This window comes from Pungitius pungitius, chromosome 15 (genome assembly GCF_949316345.1).
Source record: "Pungitius pungitius chromosome 15, fPunPun2.1, whole genome shotgun sequence".
Lineage (NCBI taxonomy): Eukaryota > Metazoa > Chordata > Actinopteri > Perciformes > Gasterosteidae > Pungitius > Pungitius pungitius.
Genome location: NC_084914.1, coordinates 2,719,865 through 2,743,419, shown reverse-complemented (window position 1 = coordinate 2,743,419; position 23,555 = coordinate 2,719,865). Strand labels below are relative to the sequence as shown.

General features: G+C 47.1%; 3 protein-coding genes across 3 annotated transcripts in view; 1 reads left to right on the top strand and 2 right to left on the bottom strand.

Moving 5' to 3' along the window:
• The window catches only part of LOC119206994 (uncharacterized), a gene marked incomplete at its 5' end in the record, with an annotated part of 242,444 nt that overhangs the window by 172,935 nt on the left and 45,954 nt on the right, over positions 1-23,555 (top strand). The gene's annotated exons all lie outside the window — the stretch shown is intronic.
• Positions 2,095-12,407, bottom strand: apold1a (apolipoprotein L domain containing 1a; the record flags this gene model as incomplete). The annotated part of the gene is made up of 41 exons (XM_062557823.1): positions 12,338-12,407; positions 11,766-11,819; positions 11,627-11,653; positions 11,460-11,528; positions 11,109-11,156; positions 10,859-10,912; positions 10,664-10,705; positions 10,525-10,566; positions 10,383-10,451; positions 9,711-9,785; positions 9,463-9,534; positions 9,243-9,311; positions 9,118-9,165; positions 8,819-8,887; positions 8,673-8,741; positions 8,520-8,585; positions 8,356-8,421; positions 7,995-8,069; positions 7,845-7,895; positions 7,687-7,758; positions 7,189-7,248; positions 7,034-7,108; positions 6,853-6,924; positions 6,676-6,744; positions 6,523-6,588; positions 6,248-6,379; positions 6,088-6,147; positions 5,933-6,001; positions 5,770-5,835; positions 5,593-5,664; positions 5,419-5,472; positions 5,213-5,275; positions 5,049-5,105; positions 4,887-4,952; positions 4,711-4,773; positions 4,494-4,556; positions 4,288-4,359; positions 4,134-4,176; positions 3,994-4,045; positions 3,478-3,892; positions 2,095-3,240 (listed from the first exon to the last, which is right to left on the bottom strand). Coding segments are annotated over exons 2-41 (3,966 nt in total), but the record flags the coding sequence as incomplete, so codon positions are not given.
• On the bottom strand, positions 13,888-23,354 carry apol1 (apolipoprotein L, 1). The gene is made up of 26 exons (XM_037457455.2): positions 23,074-23,354; positions 22,884-22,931; positions 21,955-22,011; positions 21,778-21,852; positions 21,244-21,315; positions 21,095-21,157; positions 20,542-20,610; positions 20,376-20,438; positions 19,986-20,057; positions 19,823-19,891; positions 19,668-19,739; positions 19,469-19,576; positions 19,216-19,269; positions 19,089-19,139; positions 18,921-18,992; positions 18,762-18,815; positions 18,417-18,482; positions 18,230-18,289; positions 17,974-18,015; positions 17,269-17,346; positions 17,128-17,178; positions 16,863-16,904; positions 16,443-16,520; positions 16,298-16,337; positions 15,963-16,014; positions 13,888-15,828 (listed from the first exon to the last, which is right to left on the bottom strand). Exons 1-26 carry the CDS (start codon positions 23,074-23,076, stop codon positions 14,868-14,870), a joined length of 2,472 nt encoding a protein of 823 aa, XP_037313352.2. The 5' UTR covers positions 23,077-23,354; the 3' UTR covers positions 13,888-14,867.

The window sequence follows — 23,555 nt, the reverse complement described above, 5'->3', positions numbered from 1 at the left end:
AACTCTTTCGTACACTTGACTCTGTAAGAGTCGAATACACTTTTTGCAGTGTGATTTCAACTCTGCACTTCAACACTTTTGTCCAACACCAGAAAATTAACTCTAAAAATGTTACTGTGCAGGGAGCTTGACTTTTTCACTTTAGTTTTCCCTCCTTTTATTCCTTTTATTATTTTAAACCATATTATTTGCATTAACATTCTTTTTATTTTTATATAGTTAATATCTAATCATTACTTTTCCAAATATTTAATGAAAAGAAATTGCAAAAGTACTTTACTGCAGTAACAAATCTTCAATGTAAAAGCTTTATCAACAGTTTTAACTATATATCCTTCCATGTAAATATTTAGTTTTCTTATTCTTTCATGATACTTTTACATAGTTTTTTCCCTCATTTCGTTTCATTGCTTTATCAGTGTTTAAATTCTAACAAAACAATGCATTTAGATTATAAACGAGTTGGTATTTGTAGCGAAAACCTTAAGAGTTTTTTACGTGTTGTGTAAAATATGGTAAAGCCCCCATTTCATAAATGTGTTTCAACCATTTACACATTGTTGTTGTTGTTTGGACCGCTGTGCTTGCACAAACTCGGAGTTAAAACTCAAATCATTTGTTTTATTCAAATCGGAATTTGAATTTGGTCAAATTAGTCACGTCACGCAGCAGTTTGTCCTCGTTTCCCATTGACGGCGCGCTGTCCAGCTCTCTGCTGCCTCCTGGTGGCGGTCACATATATCTCTCTAAAATCCAAAAAGTCTCAAATCAGCCAGTTTGTGTGAAAATAAAGTTGTTGTCCAAAACCAAAAAGCAGAAACAGCGTCAAGTTGTGGAAACGAATGTATTTGTTCAACAAGACACCAGCACCATATATATATATATATATATAAACAATGCATAAACTCAAATAATAATTAAAGGTACAGTGAACAGATCAATTAGGAGACAACTGCAACCACCAGTTATAAATACAAACAAAGTGAACCACAGCCCAACATACCAGAAACACCAAAGTAACATAAAACCCTTTAACCGACACGCCTGCTTAAAGTGCAGGAAACAAGGAAAAAATACGGTCTCTACAGCGTGTAGTTTAACCACGAAAGACCAGAATACAGAAAATATATCTAAATGCAAAATGTTCATCACAACAATAAAATGGGACATTAAGAACATTGTAGCACTCTCAACAATTTGACATTTTTTGCATTGACTTTGCAGGAAATCTACTTCAAAGTCAAAAAAGACAAAAAGAAAGAAATTCTTAAAATCCTACTGTACGACTTTAAAATGTGCAACTGATGAAACGTAGTGGAAGTCTATGAAAAGTCAATAAATGCAGCTTTTTCCTCTCTTTCACATTTTGTGGCAGTTTTCCACAAAAACAAAGACAACATTAGTAAAATTAGTCTAAACATACAAATAAGTGACACTTGCTAGATTCATAGAAATGTAAACTTTATTCACACTAACTAATTTACACTAAATAAAACTTAAAAACAAGCCAACCTGTAAATCAGATTGATTGACTTTTTATTTTCCCGGCAGCCTCTTATTAAATAAAACACATGACGATTCGTGTTTAAGCCGCTTCTTTAAAATCTAAATATTGAGACCGTCTTCCAGCAGCGCCTTTGGCGTGGGTCGAGGTCTTCGGTCACTTCCCCTCAACCCTTTGTCACTTCCTCTCATCGCTCTGTCGCTTCCGCTCGTCCCTCTGCTACTTCCACTCATCGCTCTGTCACTTCCGCTCGTCCCTGTGCTACTTCCACTCATCGCTCTGTCACTTCCGCTTGTTCCTTTGCTACTTCCACTCATCGCTCTGTCACTTCCACTCATCGCTCTGTCACTTCCCCTCGTTGCTCGGTCACTTCCTCTCGCCCCTTTGCCACTTCCTTTCATCGCTGTGTCACTTCCTCTGCCCTTCTCCTTCTCCTCCTCTCCACCCCCCATAGTCTCAAACCTCCTCCTGGCGCTCTCGATCCTGCTCCCTCGTCTCTCCTCCGTCCCCCTCTCCGCGTCCCTTCCTTCTTTCCGCTCCTCTCTGCTCCTTTCCATCTCCCCCCTCCTGTCCTTCCCTCCCGCCTCCTCCTCCTCCTCCTCCTCCGTCCCCCTGGAGCTCCGCGTCCTGTCACTTTGCTTTCTAGCTCTCTCCTTGACGGTTCCTTTCGCTTCGGGCCGCCCCCCCTGTCCGGTCCTGGTGGGCCTCGAACCTCCTGCCGCTGCGTCCTTGTGCCTCGGCCTCCACTCGGGCTTCTCCTCGCTCTCCTCCTCCGGGCCACTCGGACTCATGTTCCTTTCTCCACCCGTCCTCACCGATGTTTTTCCCCCTCGGGCCTCTAGTTTTGAATCCCCCGTTTTTTTCCCGACCTTCTTGTTGGCTCCGTCGTCTTCTTTTTCCAGGTCTCGCTTGCTGTGATGCTTTTCCTTTCCAGCTGTGACTTGGTTCTCAGCGTCTTTGTCCTTCTTTCCTTTCCGAGGTTGTTCTTCTTTGGCTGCTTTGACAAACTCATGTTCTTGCTCTTTTTCTTCATCAGGAATCTTGCTCTGCGATTCATTTTTGGGCTTATGGCTTTCCGTCTTTCCCTCGTTCTTAGCATCCACCTTCTCCTCTTTGTCCTTCTTTTCCTCCGCCTCTCCCTTTTCCTCCTTACTCATCAACATTTCCTTCTCCTTCTCTTTGTTCTTCAGCCCCTCGTCGACCTTCTTGTCCAGTCTCTCCTCCAGGAGGTCCAGCTCCTGCTCCAGTTCAGCCAGCTTCTTCGGATCCGACTCGTAATCGTCGTCGTCCACCTCCTCCTCCACCTCCTTGATCTCCTCGTACTCCTCCACCTCGATGCCGTCCATGGTCTTCTGCAGTTGCGTCTTCACCTTGTTCAGCTCCAGGAGGCCGTCCTGAAGTTCTTTGCAGACGTCCCTGATCTTGGTGGCGAACTTCGTTTTGGCTCCCTTGCGCAGCTCGTGGGAGTCCTTGGCAAGGAAGAAGACGTCCAGGGCGAGGAAGAGCGCCGACATGACCCCCGTGGTGACGCTGATGGCCTGCGCGGCTTTGGCGGCGCCGCCTGCGGCGCCCAGGACCTGCACGGTGCTGATGAGCTTATCCGTGTTGATCATCAGGGCTTTCCCGGCGCGGCCGCCCTCCTTCATCACGTGCTTCAGGTTGTGGTTCAGCGCCTTTTTGGCGGCGCTTTCGGAGTATTTCTCAAAGTCCCACTCCTGCAGGGTGTCCATACCGGCCTGCGAGGGGCACACGGGAGAAGAGAGGAGGGTGAGAACCTTCTCAGCGGGCGACATCCGTTTCAATCAGTGTACTTGTAGGGACAGCGTTCCAATTAAAAGGCTTACATTTGATTTTATTGCTTTTGCCACCCCAGAATTTCAAAATTCTGGAAAAAGTGCAACAATGTTTACTCATCGTGACTCATTCGCCAATGAAACACCTGAATATTGCAATATGCCAAAAGGTCTCCTCACCTGCACAAAGTCCAAGCACTCGCGGATGTCCTTGATCTCGTCCTGGTAGCCCTGGATCATCTTCTCCAGCTTCTTGCGGTCCATGTTGGAGTGAACCGCGTCGGTGATGTTGGCGGTCGCCGAGGTGATGCTGCCCGCCGTCGCCACGCCGATCCCCACCGCCGTGACGATGATGGAGGCGCCGAAGGTGAAGGGCGCCAGGATGAGCCCGGTGATGGTCGCCAGGCTGCCCGCCACGCTGGCCACGCCTCCGCCCACGGCGGCCTTCACCGTCTTCTTGTGGAAGTCGTCCGCCGCGTCGGCCAGGGCCAGGAGCTCCAGGATGCGGTGCTGCAGGGACGCCCCGCGCCGGTTGAAGAAGCGCACGAACAGGCGGGCCGCCATGTAGACGCGATCGGCGGCCTGCTCCAGCGCCCTGGGGACATCACAGTTTCACGGAACGGGGCCACAGAGGGAAAAGCGAGCGACTACCCTGAAAACAAATAGTGAGTTACTGAGGAAAGAGACCACGCTCACATCTGCTCGTCACCCTCCTGGAAATGTGACGTCTCGTTCCACTCCGCCCAACCTGGGGGACGGAGGAGCAACGCGGTCAGATGACGCAGCAAATGCGTAAAAAAAACCCGTAGGTTTTCATGACAAATCGTCACACTGACCTTTGACTGTGTTCCACCAGTCCATCAAATCATCGTCAATATCCTATTTCCAACAAAAACAGGTATTCAAGTACATAACACTTACGAACAATGTTAAATTGGATGATACAAATGATGCCAATCATCAAAAAAAGGTGTGAAAGTGTCCCGAGACCTGGCTCTCCAGAGGGTTTCCCTCGGTGGGGTAAGCTGCCATCTCGACGGGCTGGTGCTCCACTCGGCTCTCCTGGAAAACCAGCGGGACACGGGGTTCAGTTGAAACGTGTAAATAACTAGATGATCACCCCTAATGAAACGGCAGAATAACACATATATGCTAACTGAGACGTAGGGTCTTGCAAATGAAATCACAAAGCTGACCGGTGCCGAGTTCAGCTCCCGCAGCTCAAAAGTCTCCTCAGTCAAAGGCGTCATTCCAGAACCCTGTGGAGACAGAAGCAAATAAGGACCAATACATCTGAATTAAAAAAAAGGAGGATCAAGCACACTTTTACATGAAGGAAAGGTGTATTTGTGTCAAACAATAAACCAGGATAACCACTCGGTGAGTGTTGAGACCCAGCAGAGGAGGACGTACCGGTGAACTTTGACTCAGTTTGGGTATTTTTGGAGGAGTTTTCTTGATTCTGAAGGACACAACCTAAAAAAAAAAAAAATATGCGTTTGTCCCCGAGAAAAGACAATGCCGTCAGCATGAAGGCGAGTTCACGTTAAACCACGTGGGAGGTTTCCACCACGTCTTTTAGGACTCACTCGTTTCTTCCTCCTGACGGTCGTCCTGCGTCGCGGCCCGTCTGCCTCCTTGGCGCTCTCGTCCTCCTGCACATTAAAGACGGGACACGGTTTCATCCCTCCCTCGTTTCCTTTCTGACGTCACAACTTCTCTCGCGCTTCTCTGTGCGAATAACATCGTACCTGCTGTTGCGTTTTGGGCGTCTTCTTGAACTTGTCAGCAAAGCCTACTTTCTTCTCCTGTTGAAAGAGTCATTTCACGTAGGGTCACACAAAAAAAAAAAAAAAGGCCAAACATGCAGCGTAGGATGCAACGGAAGAACCACAATCCACAATGAAAGGCTCACTTTTGGGGTGTTTGTCGCTTCAGTGAGATTGTCGTTACTGGTCGACATTTCCGAGGGAACATCCTGTAAAAATGAGTGAATCACTGTTCGTCATTGACGTATTCGTCGAGTAGGGATCGGAAGGCGCCTTGGCTTAAATGTAGAGAACTATTCCATCTACTCGATTCGATGCTTCCAATCCAAAAACTATTCAGACGAGCCCTCACCTCGGCGAGGCTGTCGCAGCTGGCGGACAGGTCCTTCGAGTCATTGAGAGGATCCTGGAACGCCAGAAGGGGAAGAGAGAAGAAAACCTCAAGAGCTTGTGGGTAATCTGGCGAAAAGGTTTACTTTACAAACATCATCATCATCATCAAAAAGGTTGAAGTTGATTTGGTTACGTTGGAGGCGACCGAGCGATGAGCCGGTTTAGGAGACTTCTTGAAGATCCCCGCGAGCCCTCCGGCCTTCACCTGAAAACACACGAGGCGTCCGCACGATGACGCCAAAATGCTCAACCACAGAAGAAGAAGAAGAAGAAGAAACAGGCCGAGGTGGCGATCGTCAAACATTTGCACCTTTGACGCGTGTCCTTCTGATAGATTTTCTCGGCTGCCCGGTGGCGTCTTATCATCACATGACTCCTGAACGCACAAAGAAACGTGAACACAAAGCAGTCAGATGGCGCCATAGCGTGTAAACGTGGGTGAGGGAGGGGGGAGGGGGGGGGGGTGTGGATACCTCGTCTGCTGGGGTCTCCTCTGCCGGCTTAGCACTCTTTTTAAACATGCCGCTGAAGATGCTTTTCTCCTGAAAACGTGCATCAACACAACATGTCAACGGGACCTAAAAGGGAAAAACACCACTTGCAGGTTTGAATTGTCTAGTTTTTGCACCTTTGTGTTGCCGTTTTCAAACAGGTCGTCGTTACTCGCCGACGGGTCTTTTTGGTCGTCCTGGAAAATCAACGTTATAAACATGAACAGATTTAGGGATGAGCCATGACACACGGAAGCACTTCCTCTCAGAGTCAATCTCTTGCTTTCTTTCAATCACCTCTGCAGCATCTGCACAGGCTTTGGGAGCCTTCTTGACGAGTCCACTGAAGAGACCTCCTTTCTCCTCGTCGAACAGGTTGTCGATGCTGGACGACCTTTTGAAGAATCCGGCCAGGCCGCCTTTCTTCTCCTGAAGCAGTTCATACGTTATAAGGTCAAAGCATTCAGACAAACAAAAAAGAGACATTAACAGTAACTGAACATTTTGAAAAGAGCTCGACGCAGCACAGGAGGCCTTCGACCGGCTGTTGGTCTTTGATCAAAGCGACGTACCTTTGGGCCGCCGGCGTCGGACAGATCCTCACAGCTACCAGATACATGCTTCTCTGGGTTCCCCTCCTGAGTTCAAACCCGAAAAATACATAAGAATATACACACAATATACACACAATATATAAATACATATCCATTAGGACTGAATCGTACATCGTCTGCTGCAGGTTCCTCTGCTGGTTTCTGCGGCTTCTTAAACATGTTGCTGAAAATGTTTCTCTCCTGGAAAAGAAGGGTCAGGGTTAGAAGGGTCAGGTGTTAGAAGAAGGGTCAGGGTTAGAAGAAGGCGTTGGTGAGGAGGAGGTCGCGTGGAGACGCTCGGACTCTCACCTTGGCGGCGGCGGCGACGCCCTCGGAGACATCGTCGGTGCTGCTCGACAGCTCGTCCTGAGCTTCTCGTTCCTGAAACGTGGGAATGTTTGATTTATCAAAGCTGTCAAAAGGGAACTTTTTGGGAACACACACACACACACACACACACACACACAGACGCACACACACAAACACACACCGGGGACTTTGTCCTTTCCCTCGGGGATCTGGGAGTCTTTTTGAGGAGTCCACTGAACAAACCTCCACTTTTCTCCTGATCAAAATACACAGGAAAGGTTTGTTGAGTTGTTTCAAGTCGTTGATAATCTTAATCTTAGATTTCGTCCCACAGACCTGTTTGTTCTCAGGTGAATTCTCGGTGCAGGTTGAAAGTTCGCCGTGAGTAGAACGGTCCTGTGAAAAGGTTTAAAAAGTTACCTGGGACTACTCAGTATTTCACTGTTTTACAAAATAATTCCGGCAAAGACATTTTAAACTGTTGTTTTAAAATGTATCGCGATTTCTGTGAGAATTTGCTACTTTTGATTATTAGAAAAGAGGTTCTGTGAGCATTGTTACTGTCCCTTTGACCTCTAGGGCAGCTTCTGTTTGAGCGGATTCTTGAACATCCCACTAAATATTCCTCCTTTGTCCTAAAACGTGCAGACAGTGAGCGATGTTCTTATAACGATGTTAGATGAATTAAACGAAGGAGTGACTAATATCGCCATGGTGACGAGGGCTTCCCGCGACTCCTGACTAAAGACTAAATCAGAACTCGTGGATTTATTTTGCCCCCAGAGCCCGAACTGAAATGGTGGCCCAGGTGCATTGTGGGTAAGGACTTCTTACTTCATCTGTTGGGGGACAGTCTGAGGGGCTGGAGGACTTCTTGAAGAGTCCACTGAACGCTCCTCCTTTCTCCTGAGACACGAGCAGATGTTCAAATGAACATTTATTTATTTAATTTACAGCCCAAAAGGGGAATAAAGTTTCACGACCAAACCCACCTTCGCGTTGGCGGCTTCGTGCAGACTGTCATCGCTGGCCGAGAGACTCCCCTGAAAAAAGAGAAATGACTTTGGCTATTAAACGTTCAGTACATCTGGAAATTCATCAGATTCACATCTGGAAGCTGCCGAGTGGCTCAAAGGCTCCACCTCGTCCAGTCGGGCCGCGTCCGACAGTTTGGGAGACTTCTTGAACATTCCAGCGAAAACGCCTCCTTTGTGCTGCTGCGAGAGGAAAAGAAAAAAACCCTCGTCAAGGCCGTTTCCTCCCGGTGACCATGGCAACAGGGCGTCAACAGGGCGATCAGAGGCGAACGCGGAGTTTTCTTGAGCAAGATCTTCAGTCTAACAGTTCATTTATTGCAGGATTCACACGAAGAAACGAACAGTTGCATCCGTACAATTCATTTTGGTCGCATAAATCAAGTTTATTAAACACGTTCATCCCAAATAGGACATCCTGTCTAGTTCCACATTGGGCGCGGCGTGCGGGTTTGGGGGCGTGTCTTACTTTCCTGTCGTCCTCAGGCGGCGCCTCGGCACCGCCGCTCGGCTCCGTTTGCAGCGACTTCTCATCCTGAAGCGATTTTTACAATAAAAAAAAAAATAACCCAATGGCAGAATGTGGGGTGATATTATCGAATGGCTGAAGATGAACATCAGCATCATCCCCACCTTGTCAGCTTGAGAAGCTTGGGCTGATTTCTTCTTAAACATCCCGCTGAATATTCCTCCTTTCTCCTGATGCAGACACACACACACACACACACACACACTTAGGAAACCCTGGCTGGACGTCTTCGTGTCCACCGACTGGAGACGTCTCACCTTTTTGTCGCCGTTATCAGACAGACTGTCGCTGCTGGCTGAAAGCTCGCCGGGAACCACGAGAAGGTCCTGAAGAACCGAAGAAAAAAAACAGTTAAAAAACGGTCATCCTGTTTTTTGTTACGGAGCAGGAAGACATGTCTCACCTGTGCAGGTGTCTCATCTGCTGTTTTAACTGGTTTTTTGAGGATGCCAGAGAAGAAGCCTCCTTTTTCCTGTAGAAAGTTAAACATGTAGTTAATGTACAAATACACAAAACAGGACACACACACACACCTCCACAAAGGGTCCACTGGCATCGTTTCTTTCTACGTGTGAACACAGAGGTTCATTCATTAAATCGTTCCTGCCCACAATCGATCAGTATCGATCAGTGTTTGACTTTGTTTCCCTGCAGAAGGTGAGATCTCATAAAACCCGTGACGAGTCCTCGGTGGAGACGCACCTCGTCGGCTGGTTCTGCTGCGTCTTCGGGTTCACCTGCTTCGCTCACCTGGCGACGCCAAAAAACCATCAGCGGGGGGCAGACATGTGATCAGAGTATCAAGAAGGGGGTGGGGGGTGTGTTACCATCACAGAGGGGCTCGTTTTCTCTTTGGGCGTCTTCCGGAACATTCCGGCGAGCAGACCTCCGATATCCTGAACGGAAGGATTTATTTTGACTATTTAAATGACAATGTTCACTGGAGGCGACGATTGTGCTTTTATTTGTGCGCTTTTTTAATGAATCGCATTCTTCAAAAAAGGAGGAAGATTCCATTTGTTCACAGAAGCGTTTCCAACCTCTCACCTGTTTGGGGTCTGCATTCCTTTCCTGCTTCCTTCTCTCTGCGGCTTGTTCCCTTTCCTCCGCGCTGGGATCCTTAAGGAGGAGTCGAGGAGCGTTAAACTACGACGCCATCACAGGGAGACTGCCCCCCCCCCATTTTAAATGAACACAAACTTAAACTACACAACTGCTCTCAGAGCGCCGCGTCAGATTCATTCACAGGTCACAACCAGACACACACACACGCACGCACACGCACGCACACACACCGGATTGATGCCAGGCGTCGGTTTGGTCGGGACATCGTCTCTTTTTCCGTTGTCGTTGTCGTTGATCAGGTGACTCTGAGAAACAGAAACAACGGTGTTTTGTGTGCGGCTCTTTGCACAACGTGTGTATTTATATCCCCTGGTACAAAAGGGTTTTTGACTTTCAGCGATACACACCCTCGTGTGTCAAAGCACACAGGTGTGTGTCATGTGTGTACACGCCCAGACACACAGGTCTGTGTCAAAACACACAGGTCTGTGTCATGTGTCATGTGTGTACACGCCCAGACACACAGGTGTGTGTCATGTGTCATGTGTGCAAACCTGCTAGACGGGATCCTGTTCAGGCTTTTGATGTGCATTCATTCATGTTAGTGCGTCTCATGTACTGTGTGTAATGTAAAAGTCATCAGGATTCATTGATCCGCTACCAGTGAATGATTTGATCAGGAACACGTTGTGAGCAAATCATACTTTGTATCGACATCCAAAAAATGATGTTCATGTGAATTTTGTAAATAGCTTTGGACGAGAGGTGCAGTTCTACTTTCATCAGTGGAACAAAGTGAAATTGATTATTTGATGATGTTATAATTTACTCTGTTTAAAAAGAAGGGATGGAAAGGTTCCAAGTTCCCAATGAGGAAACACAGCCCAAACATCCTCACTCACGGTGAACGAGGGCGTTTTCGCCTTCTGGCTCCGGTGAAAGATTCCCGTCCGGACGAAGCGATCGTCAATCTGCGACAATCGAGAGGACGGCGTTGAACGAACGCGTCAGGAATCCGGTCGGACCGGCACGATGAGCACAAACCTGTTTAAGGTCCACTTCATCACTGAGAACTTCAGACTGGCTCTGATGAAGAAGAGGAGCAGTCCTTCAGAAATGTATGAAGACACTCTGTGTGTGTGTGTGTGTGTGTGTGTGTGTGTGTGTGTGTCTTTGCATGTACCCTCTTGTGATGACTGTATCTGGTCGTTGCGTCTTTTTGTTCCTGCACACAAAGAGAAAGACCAGAAGGGAACGATGACAAAAAGACGTTTATGACAGGAACGCGTTGTGTAACTAATTTAATTTAGAAAAACAAACATGTTCACGCAGTTATTGTTGGAATTGTTGTTGTTGTTGTTGTTGTTGTGTAATGTACCTTTTCTGTGGGTCTGGGTGGAATCACAGGACTTTGCATCACGTTCCCATTTGCCTGATTCAGATTTAAAAAGGAGATAAAAAAGACATTATTTTAAAATGGGCCGTGATGCACAAAGCGTGTGGAGGCAACAATAAGCAGGATATCGGTTAAAGTCAGAATGCAAATCATCCACTTTTTACATATCTCCTCGCCATCTGTCCCGCTTAAAACTATGAACAATGGAAATGAAAACATTTGCGTTAAATACCTCATTGTTTGCTGCTCTTTGCTTCCGATATTGTGTTTGAATCAGTTCCTTCACAGAAAAAAAAACCCAAATCAAAACATTTCTTCTTTTTGCGAGTTTTTACAGGAAAAGGCAGATTATCATGTCCTGTAAATTAGTTATGAAGTATTCAATTAATAGTATAATTACGTTGCTGCGTTACCAGAACTAACTATTTGATGTATTAATTGATCCTTTTCCTCATTGAAAAAAAAGGACACTTTCTCCAATTTAAACCCCAAAACCAACTCATTTGCTAAAACGTTGCCAGATGTTGGAGGACACACAGCTGCACGGCACAGCGGACCAATGGCCCGACGGCGCGAGGCTTACGTCCTCAGAAGGCCTCCGGGGCACCGGAGGGGTCGGCCTCTTCCAGTTCGCCGGGTCGTTTCTGCTGGTCTGCGAGGAGAGTTCAGAGAGGTGGTGAAGGCGTCCCGAGAGTCACGCTGTTAAAATGAGGGCTCACGGCAACAGCTTCGTTTCTCCTGCTACGGTACCTGCGGAGGCTTCGGGGGAGGTTTGGGCTGCGGGCACAGAAGAAGAGACCTTCTGAGTTAGTGTTTCCTGCACCGTGTGTATAAATGTGTGAATATATGGGGTTTCCAACTTCATTGTTTTGTATTTAAATGTTCTCACCGGCTTCGGCTTCCTCTTCACCTCTGGTTTGTTGATGCACGCCTCCATCTTGGCCTGTTGAGAGTTTTTTTAGGGACCCAGATTTAGTGTGATTTAACACAGACTCAAAAGTTGCTCGGCATCGGTCTGCACAATGAGACAAGCTGTGATGTTCTTCTGGTCCACTGGGGCTCTGAAGTGAAATCACTGTTGTCATTAGTAACACATGCGAGTTCACCGCAGATAAGAGTTGCATGCTCATTGGTTCCTTCCATCATAGGACTGATTAGATGACTCAACACTTTTAAATCTGCATTTTTTTTTTTTGGCAATGAGAGTGTATTTAAACATAAAAGGAGGAAACACAGTGGTCGCTGTGTGACTCATTTGGAGAAGTAGGCTACTACCGTTAAATGACACATTTCCTATAAGTTAAACTCGAAATAAACTAAATATTACGCAGAGAAAACGTTAACATCGACGGCGTAAAAACACGCTCGTCAAAAATACGGACGAGAGTTAATAAAAAAAGAGACTAAAACAATATAAAGAAAACTAAATCGGTTCGATGTTCAACTGAACGTTTCACCTACCGACTGTTTGGAGAGAGAAGAGAAGTCCGAGACGCTTCACAATCCGCTTCTAAATGAGCTCCACGAGAAGCTTCGGTTTTTTAGGACTTTAAGGTCACACCCGGAGAACAACATCTGCACACGTGAGGCGTTCAGGGGCCCCTCGGAAAGCTCCCAAATGACAGCATTTCCATCACACGCGGCCCAGGCTCGTTTAAAAGTGCCGGTGATTCGTATCTAAATCTCTCAAATTAATTTTTTACATTTATTAACCTCGCTCGCCACTTGTTGCCACACCATTGATCCTGCACATTTATTAATGCAGCATAATTCACATTTAAAAAATATTTTATTTAATGCACAATACGTAGCCTACATTTCTCTATATTTTTTTACGATTTCCATTAAGCATACCTGGCACAAAATTACGTTTGAGATTAAGAAAAAACTCATCTCATGCTATTCTATTATTTGGTAAAACATTTTCTGTTAAGCGGCTTTTGCTTATGATGATTCTAAAAATAGTTTGCAGAACACACACAAACACACACAAAATGCAAGAAAGACTCATACATCTGAAATAAAAGCATGCAATAAATACTGCAGCATCACTGGTTGCTGTTGTCCCGGCGAACAAAGGAGCTCAGATACAATATCTGTGGGGGGGGGGGGGGGGGGGGGGATGAAAGTCTGAGATCTCACCTGTATGTTTCAGGGGGGGGTTGTTTTACCGTCGGAAGAGATGTGAAACCTTCTGGCTTTGTGATGGCTGTCGACTCACCTGGGACGCGACCGGTTTGATGTCTACCTGTGTCCGTGGGAGTGGAAGAAACGCGTTTGCCCGAGTCTGACTCATCACCTGCACAGGTGATAACGACGTGTTGAGAAGGAAGAAAAAAAAAACACACAACCGAGCGTGATAGGACAACAAACTGCACTCTTCGTATTGTGAAATCATCACAATAAGCTTTTTTTTTTATTAGTCAACATTGACATATCTGTAAACAGCTTAATGCACGTCTTCTTGGGTTGTGACGTCATTACGTCAACAGGTGTGTGTTCTCTTCCACAAACCCGTGCACCCGTTCGATTTGCCACCGGCGGACTCCTCTCAAAGTGCACAAACACGTCAAAAGATGATCGGAGGAGAAATAAAGGGGCACCCGAGTTTGCGCCGGACGTAAATCTGTGACGTCGACGTCAGGTAAGCACCTGACGTCCAGGTCGCTAGTGATTGGGTGTGTGTTTCCTCCACGTTTCTATTGGTGCGTGGCTCCTTAAGACCTTTCGCGTGGAAGCATAAATGTGACACATTATGTTAATGAAAGTGGAAAGTACTTAAGTTATTTATAATGGAAAAAACAGTAAAAGGTTGAGAGGAATGCAGAGATCTCACCGCTCTACAGTTTTTAATCCCATTTATCATGGAAATTACAGAAAGGTAAACAGTGCCAAAGGTGACTTTGATAAGTCAGTTGCTGTTAGCTGATCAAATACCAGCTCAACCAGCGCAGAGTTGGAAAAATGTTACAAAGCAACAGACTCACAGGAAATGTTTCTTTTAATTACTTTAATTATTTTATTACTTATTACAGTTTCACGATATATTGCACAGAAAGATGTAGTGTCAAACTATCACCTCCACCCAGAAAAATAAATATTAGGTTCATCAAACAAAACACGGAACGGACATCGGCGCCCGTCTTAAATTTGCAATTAGAAACGTCCAACAGGACCGAAGACGCAGTGGAAAACCTCGGACTCAACCAGTTTCAAGTAGTGGAAGGAAAGTGACCAGTGTCGAGTTGCATGGTTTTCCAAGTGTTTACGAATAAAAAAAACAACACAGATCATCAAATGGAACAGAGGTGAACTGACAGGTGTAACGACTTCTTAGCTAGTGCAAGCTTGTTTAAAAAGGAGGGGTTTCAGTGATAATATAAAAGGTCAAAAACCTGTCTAATAATATTAAGTAAATGGTAAATAAAAGGTTCTTTACATTACCCAATATTTCCCATTCATCCTACCAAACACACATTTCTCTATGAATGCATATTTAATAAAGTTAGCTATTTCAACAAAGCTCAATACGTCCCCTGTTGCCAAGAAGAATCATCCGGCTTGTGACTTTGAACAGGCGATTGTAGATAAGTGTAATCGTGCAGTCCAGAGTGAGTTAAACGAATAGAAAAGTTAGCGAGAATTTAAAGATAAAACGCTGGTGCAAACCCATCCTGCTTCTCACTCACTTAATGTTCCAAAAACCAAAAAGTCGTAAAAGGTTCAAACCGAAAAATACAGACTGCCGGTACGTTGCGCAACAGTGCATTTCCAAAGTTGTGTTAACAACAAAAAGCACCCGTCTCTACGCATGTGAATCCCTTCCTGCTGCGTTTCAATATGAACCATCACGGGGGAGGGGGGGGGGGCGACTGGCGCTCGGGGCCACAGAAGCCGCTGCGTCTCGTTTCCTCCCACAATGCCGCGGTGCGTTTCGAGCCGACGCCCGACATTCATCGAGGCCCCTTTTTTGCAGCCCTTCCACTTTCCTCTAAACGTATTCGCGGTTCTCGTAGTCCTTTTTTATGGCTTTCTTGATGCGGTCGATCTCATCTCCGCTCGACTCGTCCCCTTTGTCCTCCGTCTCTTTGCCCAAAGCGGCCGGACCCCCCCCGCCGCCGCCGCCGCCGCCCCCCTGCGGCGAGGTGGACTGCAGCTCCTCCCGTATCCCGTTCAGCTCCACCAGGCCGCCGTGCAGCTGCGTCGCCACCTCCCGGATTTTGGCGGCGAACTCCGACTTGGCGCCTTTCTTCAGCTCCTTGGAGTCTTTGGCCACGAAGTAGATGTCCATCCCGACGAAGAGCCCCGTCAGCACGCCCGTGGCCATGCTGGCGTTCTGGACCGCCCTGGCCGCCGTGCTGCCCGCCACGTTGGCGATCTGCACCACGCGCATGATCTCGTTGGCGTTGATGAGGATGGCCTTGCCCGCCATGGCGCCGTCCTCGTAGAAGCTGCTGCTGAGCGCCGGGAAGTCGCGGTTGTAGGCGTGTTTTTTCATCTTGATCAGGTCGAACCTCTTCAGGTTCTCGATCCCCTGCTTGATGAACTTCAGGCACTTGTCCAGGTCCACCATCTTCTCCTGGTAGTCCTGCACGATCTTCTCCACCTTCTTGCGGTCCATGGAGTTGTTGACCTGGTTGGAGATGCCGGCGCCCGCGGAGGTCAGGCCGCCCGCCGTGGCGACCCCCAACCCCACCGCCGTCACGATCAGGGAGACGCCAAAGGTGACCGGCGCCAGGGCGAGGCCGGTGATGGTGGCCACGCCCCCGATGGCGCTGGTGGAGCCGCCGGTGATCTGGGCGATCTTGGTGTTCTTGTTGAACTTGTCCAGGCCGTCTGCGATGGCGTTGAGGTCGATGACGTGCTGCCAGAGGGTCTCGGCGCGCTCCGAGAAGAGTTTGTTGAACACGCGGATTCCTTTCTGCACCTTCTCTGCCGTCACAGCGAACGCCCTGAGACGAACCAAAGGGAAAATGACCCATTGCTTTGTGTTTGTGAGGGACATTTTATAGGTAGACGTTCCAAAACGGAAGCGGCCTTAATAGCCAGAATTAAGAGATGTATACGTTTGGCAGCCCTCACTTACTTGGCCTCTTCCTTTTCTGTCATGTCATCGTCTTGAGTCGTGTCCTCCCAAGCTGACGAAGGGAAAGCGTGAAAGAATGATGTCACACGTTATTACGTCCCCATGGACATACACCTATCGATGTAACTGGACCCGTTACTCTTAGTTTCATTATATTTAGCTTTTTATATTTAGATTTGCAGTTGTGAATGGGGGGCTTCTGTTGTCTAAAACATAATTGCCTAAATATTTCTAATATAAGTGGCCATACGTTTGGTGGTGCAAATAGAAAGAAGAAACTAAAAATCTGTTTGATGAAATGTAAACGAGTGTAAAAGGTTTTGTTTGTAACTCACAGTCCACTTGGTTCCACCACTCCATGAGGTTCTCCACATCCTGAAAGAACCCATTGGATTCATACGTTTGTTAAATGGCGGGGACACTAAGTGGAAAATAACGAGGCCTCGGGTTTGATTGAGACGTTTGCTTTGGGAACCAGACCTGTCTGTCCTCAGGCTGCGACGGGTCCACGCGGAAGTCCTCCAGCCGGTCAAACAAGGACCGACTCCCACCGTCACTCTGAGACAAAGGAAACAATACGGCGCTCGCTCACATCGACACCACATCCCATACCCACACTCGTCACGCCGTGTGAGGTCACGTGGGGACGGCGGAGAGGATTCAGAGTGCGCCGATTGTTTGCAGAAGTGAGAAAATCTTCCACGGACACAACCCCCCCCAAAAAAAAACAGGAAGCACAAAGAAAAGTCTGGGCACATTTCAAACTAATCGCATGTCCTCCTCCATAGAACCGCCGCATGTGTGTGTGGGGGGGGTCGGCATGAGGGTTCATGTCGGGACAGAAAGAGGAGGGCGGACAAACAAAACACACCCGGGATCTGTTCAGCCGATGGACCGTACCTGTGCAGCTGCAGGCTCGGCGCTCCTGTGCACAACCCTGCCCTGAAACCAAGGAACACACACACACACACACACACACACACGCACACATTTCAAACCATCAACGCCACATTTTGATTTGACTTTGAGGGTCCTATTAAAACGAATGAAAAAAGTAGGACGCAAGTGTGCAGGAGACGGGCGTGTTGTCCGTATCTGTGCAAACCCAAAGCGGTTCAAACAGACAACGCGCCACGACGAGAGGAAGCAGGTCTGTGCACGTCACCTTGGCGCGAGGCATGAAGGGATTGTGTCTCTTCGGTTTCTTCATTTTGGTCTGAAGACAAAAAAAAAAATGAGGATTTTGGTGTTAACGCAGAGGAAATTGTTTTTCTCGACACTTAGTTGAATAAGTGAGCTGAACTACCTCTGTTTTGTCCTGTCCTTCTTCCTCTTTAGACGAAGGATCCTCTTCCTCTTCCAGCCCTTCATCATCAGACTTAGCCTGCAAAGTAGATCAGGGTTGCATAAGGACTCTCCGTCCTAATTTTATACCTTTAAACACGGCGTTCCCTTTGTCTGAGGAGTTATCAGTAGAATCACCAATAGTTTACACAACAGGTTCTGGTGACTCGTTTGATTGAAAGTAAAATTCCAGAACACACCGATGCTTCGGTTTGTTCGGTCTGTTCCCCTCGGGCTGCGTGAACAAAAGCACGACACACGTGACAAAGCGAAAACTGGGAGAAGTGCGTTTTCATCAGAGCTCTTGGTGCTTAGTGCACGTGGGCACCCTCCGCGCATGGCATGCTTCTCTTTGCTTAAATTAAATGGATTAAATGGGAGAGAGCTGAATCGGTCCGAATAACTGTGACGACCTGAAATGAACCCGACAGTGAAAACATGAGCCATGTCATTGGCATCACAGGAGCAGGAAATGGAACAATCAGATCCTGGTACGATAACTTTGTGTTGGTTTTGTGCGGTTTGTGGGTGGGTTGATGACACACACACACACACACACACACACACACACACACACACACACACACACACTAAAGGTCAGGTACAGGATGAAAACAGTGTGATTAGGACTAAATACAGTTTGATGAAGAGGAAGAAACAGACTCACTGTTTTACTGCCCTCGTCTTCCTCTTTGTTCTCCGGTTGGCTCTGCAGCAAAAGAAACTCGCGTCACTGCAAGTGCATTTAAAGGATGTTCCGTCTAATCCTTTGTTCTGGTTCCTCAGAGCTGTAATAATTTAAATTTAATCTGCTCCCTCTCCTTCGGGAGATAAAATCTAAATTCATGAATACGCTGATGCACACGAGAGGTTTCCTCCGTCACTTCAATTTCAAATTTAGGTTCAGGTAAATCCGGGCCTACCTGGTTGCCCACAGCTGCTCCCGCCCTGACGCTGGCGCGCGTGGACATCGTCTCCGTCTCCTGTGGACAGATGTCAGAAGTCAGAGGAGCTCGGCCCGAGGAGGAGAGGGCGTTTTCGACAGACGCTGGTCCGCTTGTGCGAGCGCGTGCGGTCACTGGTGACGCACGGTGCAGAAAATACACCCACCGCCTGTGGATTCTCTTCCCCTTTTCTCTCGTCCTTCCCGAGAGTCTCTGTGTCGTCCCCGTCTTTCTGAATGAAGGACATTTCATAAGCTTTAAATGACCAAACACCAATGTCGCTTTATTTGCAGAGTGGATTCAGTTTGATCTGTGAAATCTATTTCATTCTTCTCAGTGGAAGTCTGTGAGCACAGACAGGTGAGCTCAGGTGTTTCCCCACAGATGGAGTCACGCTTTATGAGCCAAAACACCCTTTTCTTAAAATGAAAAAAAAACATTTCTTTGTAATGTAAAACAATTATTCTTAAGCACGTTTAAAATATCACAATCAGAATCTTTAATCTCTTACTTTATTTGCAGAGCGGAAAGGGTTCATCTTCTCCATCGCCTCAGAAAATTTACTCTGATGCAGGTACGCAGGAAAGCAGGGGGGGGGGGGGGGCAAAGTAAGTAGCGCATACGGAAATGATATTTAAGATGGAAACTTTAATAATGAGCAGTCAAAAACCTGTTTGTGGCTGAGCGGGATCTCTCCATCCTCCAGCACCTGCGGCTCAGGGTTCTTCTCCTGCTTCTTCTCCTGCAGACGGAGCAAATAAATACATCACTTGACATTATTAAAACGTTCAGCCTGTAACGCCGTGTCTCCGACGTCGCATCGGCGAGATGAAATTACCCGAGATGTGGAGATAAAAGGATTCTTCAAGATCTTCGCTGCGGCTTCACCCTGACAAATAGAATTGGGCTTGAGTTACGGGACTGATTTTGTCTGCTGCGCCTTCTGTCAACTCAAAGCAGCTCACCTTGGACGATCTCTCATTTGCGGCGGGTTCCTCGTCCTCCTCAGACGGACCGTCCTGAGCACACGGACGCATCGAGAAGGCAAAAAGAGACAAGACACAACTTTACTCCACTTTTAACGTCGCTGCAAAATAGATGGACAAAGCTGTCAACATGTCATTTGAACCCTTTGCTCTCCCTTGTCCTGTTACAATAAACACAACATGCCTGAAACGGCACGCCTCCTTTTTGCATTAAAAAGCCGGACCACCTCACCTGTGACTGAGACCCGGCCCCCCTTTTTTTTAAGAATCCTCCTTCCTTGGTGTCCTCCGCCAGGCGGTCGTTGCTCCCGGAGAGCTCGCCGTGGTCAGACAAACCCTCCTGAATGAAGGCGAAAGACCACAGGAAAAAACAGTCAACAATGGCCCCCCCCGACCCCCCCGATCCCCCTACGCTGGCATGCTGCGCTCACCTGAGACCGCGTCCTCGCTCCCAAAGGCTTCGCCGATTTTTTAAACATCCCACCGAACACCCCCCCTGGTCCCTGGAGGAACACATTCAAATGCTTTTTTTTGGGGGGGGGGGGCAAATGTAGAATTTAAACTGAGGAGAAAGTAGAAACCTCACCTTCGTGTTGCTGTTCACAGAAAGACTGTCGTTGCTGCCCGAGGCGTCGCTGGGTGCAGACAAATCCTCCTAAAAAGGCAAGAAACGTCGCCCCCCCCTCATTGATTCCATTGTCATCGACCGGTAATGTAACGCAGGTGAGAGCGGGACGCACAACCCTCACCTGAGACAGTGTCCTCGCTCCAAAGGGCTTCGGGGACTTTTTGAACAACCCGTTGAACGCTCCTCGTGGTTCCTGCAGGAGGGAAGGTCACGTGAGAGCTGTTGCATAGTGAAGGAATCAAGGACCCACCTGCAGCCAGGTACAGGTGGTGACGCGTGCGCCTCACCGTGTCCCCAAAGCGCCGTTTGCAGTGATTTTTTTACTTCCTAACGGTGGGAATTCACAGACCTGATCTAAACTAAAGCGTCGGCAAAAGAAAAAAAAGGTAGCATGGAAACGGGAAAAGCAGAGGAATGGCTGCATTGTGGGACAGTGGTGTCATGTGACTGCAGCTTTAGAACGAAAGGGGAGGTGGGACGAAGAGGAAGAACACGAGGAGACGCACTTCACCTCGCTGTTCACGGAGACGTCGTCTTTGCTGCCTGAGAGCTCGCCGGACGCGGAAAAATCCTCCTGCGCGGCGAGAACACAAACGTCTCATCCTCATCCTCTTCATCAAAATAAAAGGTCACGAAAAAAGGTCAAAGTGAGAAGCGGTGAGACGCACAACTCTCACCTGTGACTGTGTCCTCGCTCCGAAGGGCTTGGGTTTCTTAAACATCCCTTTGAACGCGGCTCTTTTCTCCTGGAGGGAAAAAACCAAACAGTTGTTATTGTACCCGTGAGAATTGAAACTAAACCAGTTGTTTTGTACTGATGCCGCTGATGCCTGGGGGTGAGGGGTGAGGGGTGAGGGGGGGGGGGCAGGCGGGGCGTTAGTGCTCCACTCGCTGGCCGGCAGGTCTCCATGAATCGCTGATGCATGCGGGACGGGGAGCAAACAGACACACACAACACAACACAACCAAAAACACACAACACAACAGCAGACGCACAAACCTTCCCACAAGTCAGCTACACACCCAATGATTACAATGATTTATTGGTAGAAAGAAATCAAAGAAATCCTCCGGAACATCACATGTTCATTTTACTAAAGATTCTTCATGTTGTATACCCGTTTTGTTTGAGTGCGTGTTACTTTGTCGTTGTACGGACACACTATTTACTTTGTAAATGTTCCCGGTTTGTGTTTTTGTAAAATAATTCACTTGGCTGACGTGACTCGCCTTCGTGGTGGCGTTCTCGGAGAGACTGTCGTCGCTGGCCGTGAACTCCGTGTCCAAAAGGTCCTGAAACACACGGGATTACCCATGAGCCTCTTTCCCAAGCAACGCAACATTTCACGTGGTTGCACACTTTGCACATGGTGGGTCACCTGCGAAGGCCTCCGGACGTGTCCGGCTTTAGGAGATCGCTTGAGGAGACCGGCGAACACACCGGACTTTTGCTGAAGAAAGAAGTGAAGCGAAATGTTCAGTGAGGACGCGATGGCGTGATGACACGTTGTCTGTCAGGTTGTCTCTACTGACGTATCACACACACACATTTAGAGTGATACAAAATGATAAAAAACCCAATATAATGTCAAATTAAAAAATTAATTTTCAATGATCTCAACATTTATTTTATCATCAATTCATCTGCTGATGGACTCTTTATAATTTATAACACATTTCACAAAAAAAAAAAAAAAATTCTACCTCAAATCATCCCATTAAAAACCAGCAAATGTTTAAAGACAACCTGCTTCAAGGATAAAAACAACACGGCAACAATGTCTTTAAATGATTAATCGGCTTTAGTTGCATTGTATAAAAAGATGTTCACTACAAACATCTGGCTGCCCGTCTTTGGCGGCGGGTCTTGGTGCGTAAAGCGTCTGTCACACCTCTGCGAGGCCTCGGCTCACCTTGCTGCCGCCGCCGCCGCCGCTCAGACTGTCGCTGCTGCCCCCCGAGAGCCGGCTGCTGGCCGATAAACTGTCCTGTGAAGTCCACGTGGGTTATTCCACGACGTTCGCTTTTTTTTGTGGAAATTCTTAAAAATCTTTGACGTCGAATTCCAGCTGTTTGGTTGAAACGCTCACCTGCTCTCCTGACTTGGAGGACTTCTTGAACAACCCGCCGAACAACGATGCTTTTTGCTGAATGAGGAGTAAAAAAAAACAAAAGAAGAAGTAAAGGAACAGGATGATGACAGAACAAATGAATGAAAGGACACGGTTTATGTGGTTCCAGAGGGTGGGACTGAGTAACGGGTCGACTGGGGGGGGGACGGGGGGGGGGACGCGGTGAGTCAGCAGCAAAAATCTGTCTCCGAGGACGGGAGGGGACAGGCGATGGACGTCACAGGTGAAGGGTCACTTGTTTCTGTTATTTCATCCAAAATACACTTCAAACAATAAAAAGCTTCACGCTTCAATGCTACAATGTTAAAGAATGGATTACTGTAAGTTACTGTAAATCTGTACAAAGGATCCCTCATAAACTGAATATATGTTGTTGTTCTATTTATAGGAAAAACAAGGACTGGTGATTAGATTTTCAACCACGAGACAAAACCAACGAGACAAGTCTCCAAGCGTATTGTTTAATATATATATATATATATATATATATATATATATATATATATATATATATATATATATATATTAAAGCAATATAATATATTATTGGATTGGAGATGTAGTAAATACTTTACATATCTTCTTCATAGCTTAAGCCATTAAAAGTATGTGAATAAAAATACAATATTGGCTTCCAAATTGTAAGTAGAACAATATCCAATTACTCCATTACTTTTAATCCAAATTGTAATTAAGGAAGTTAATACTTTAGTACTTTGTTGCGACCACTGGGGTCCATTTAGTGATGTGATGGCTACACTGACAGCTTCAAACAATAATACAACACTTCCAGAATAAAACATCAGATGACACGAAACAGCTGAGAAACATCAGGAAAACACGACAACGTCGGCCGAACTTTGCGAGAGAACCTCGAGGATACTCACAGCGACGCCTCCGTCCTCGCAGTCCAGGTCCAGGTCCGCGTACCGATCCTGACAAGCACACACACACACACACACACACACACACACACACACACACACAAGTTGGTTTGGACGATAGACGACGCAACAACAACAACAACAAAGACAACAAAAACAACACGGAGACGAGCTTTGACCGCGCTGCACTCACCATGACAACGTGTTGACCGGATGTTCGGTGGATGAAACCCGTCGGTTGTTCGGAGGAAATTTAGGAGAAAACAAAAACAAAAAAACAGCCGCCGACTGAAAGCGTGACTGTGGCTGGAAGAGGCTTTTTTTTGTAAAAGAAGACGCTTTCAAAGAGAAGCAGACACCCCCGAAACCCGCGGCTCTGGTTTTCAACTTCTTTAACCCGACCTTCAGGTGGAGGGCGTCCCTCAGGCTCACCTGGGCGTTAACGGTCACCGCCGTGGTGCCTTCACGTGCAGCTCGGAATATTTACGACTATCACATATTCACGCCGGCCGCGTTGCTTCTGCTGCCCTCTGCTGCCGCTCTTTTTTAATTAAAGACATATTGTTTAAATTCAGTTTATTCTTTCACAGAAGAAAAGACAACTTGTGATTAATTATAATTTAAAAATGACCAAAGTCATACTAATGGTAGAGCTGCTATGTAATGTTATAGTTA

Bases quoted from the DNA above. Each gene is read 5' to 3' on its own strand.
- apol1 (XM_037457455.2), bottom strand. The intron at 20,611-21,094 runs GCGAGTCACGTC...TTTTCCCTCCAG, and splicing joins CCGAGAACGCCACCACGAAG to GAGAAAAGAGCCGCGTTCAA. The intron at 17,179-17,268 runs GTAGTTCAGCTC...TTTTGTCTTCAG, and splicing joins AAGGACAGGACAAAACAGAG to ACCAAAATGAAGAAACCGAA.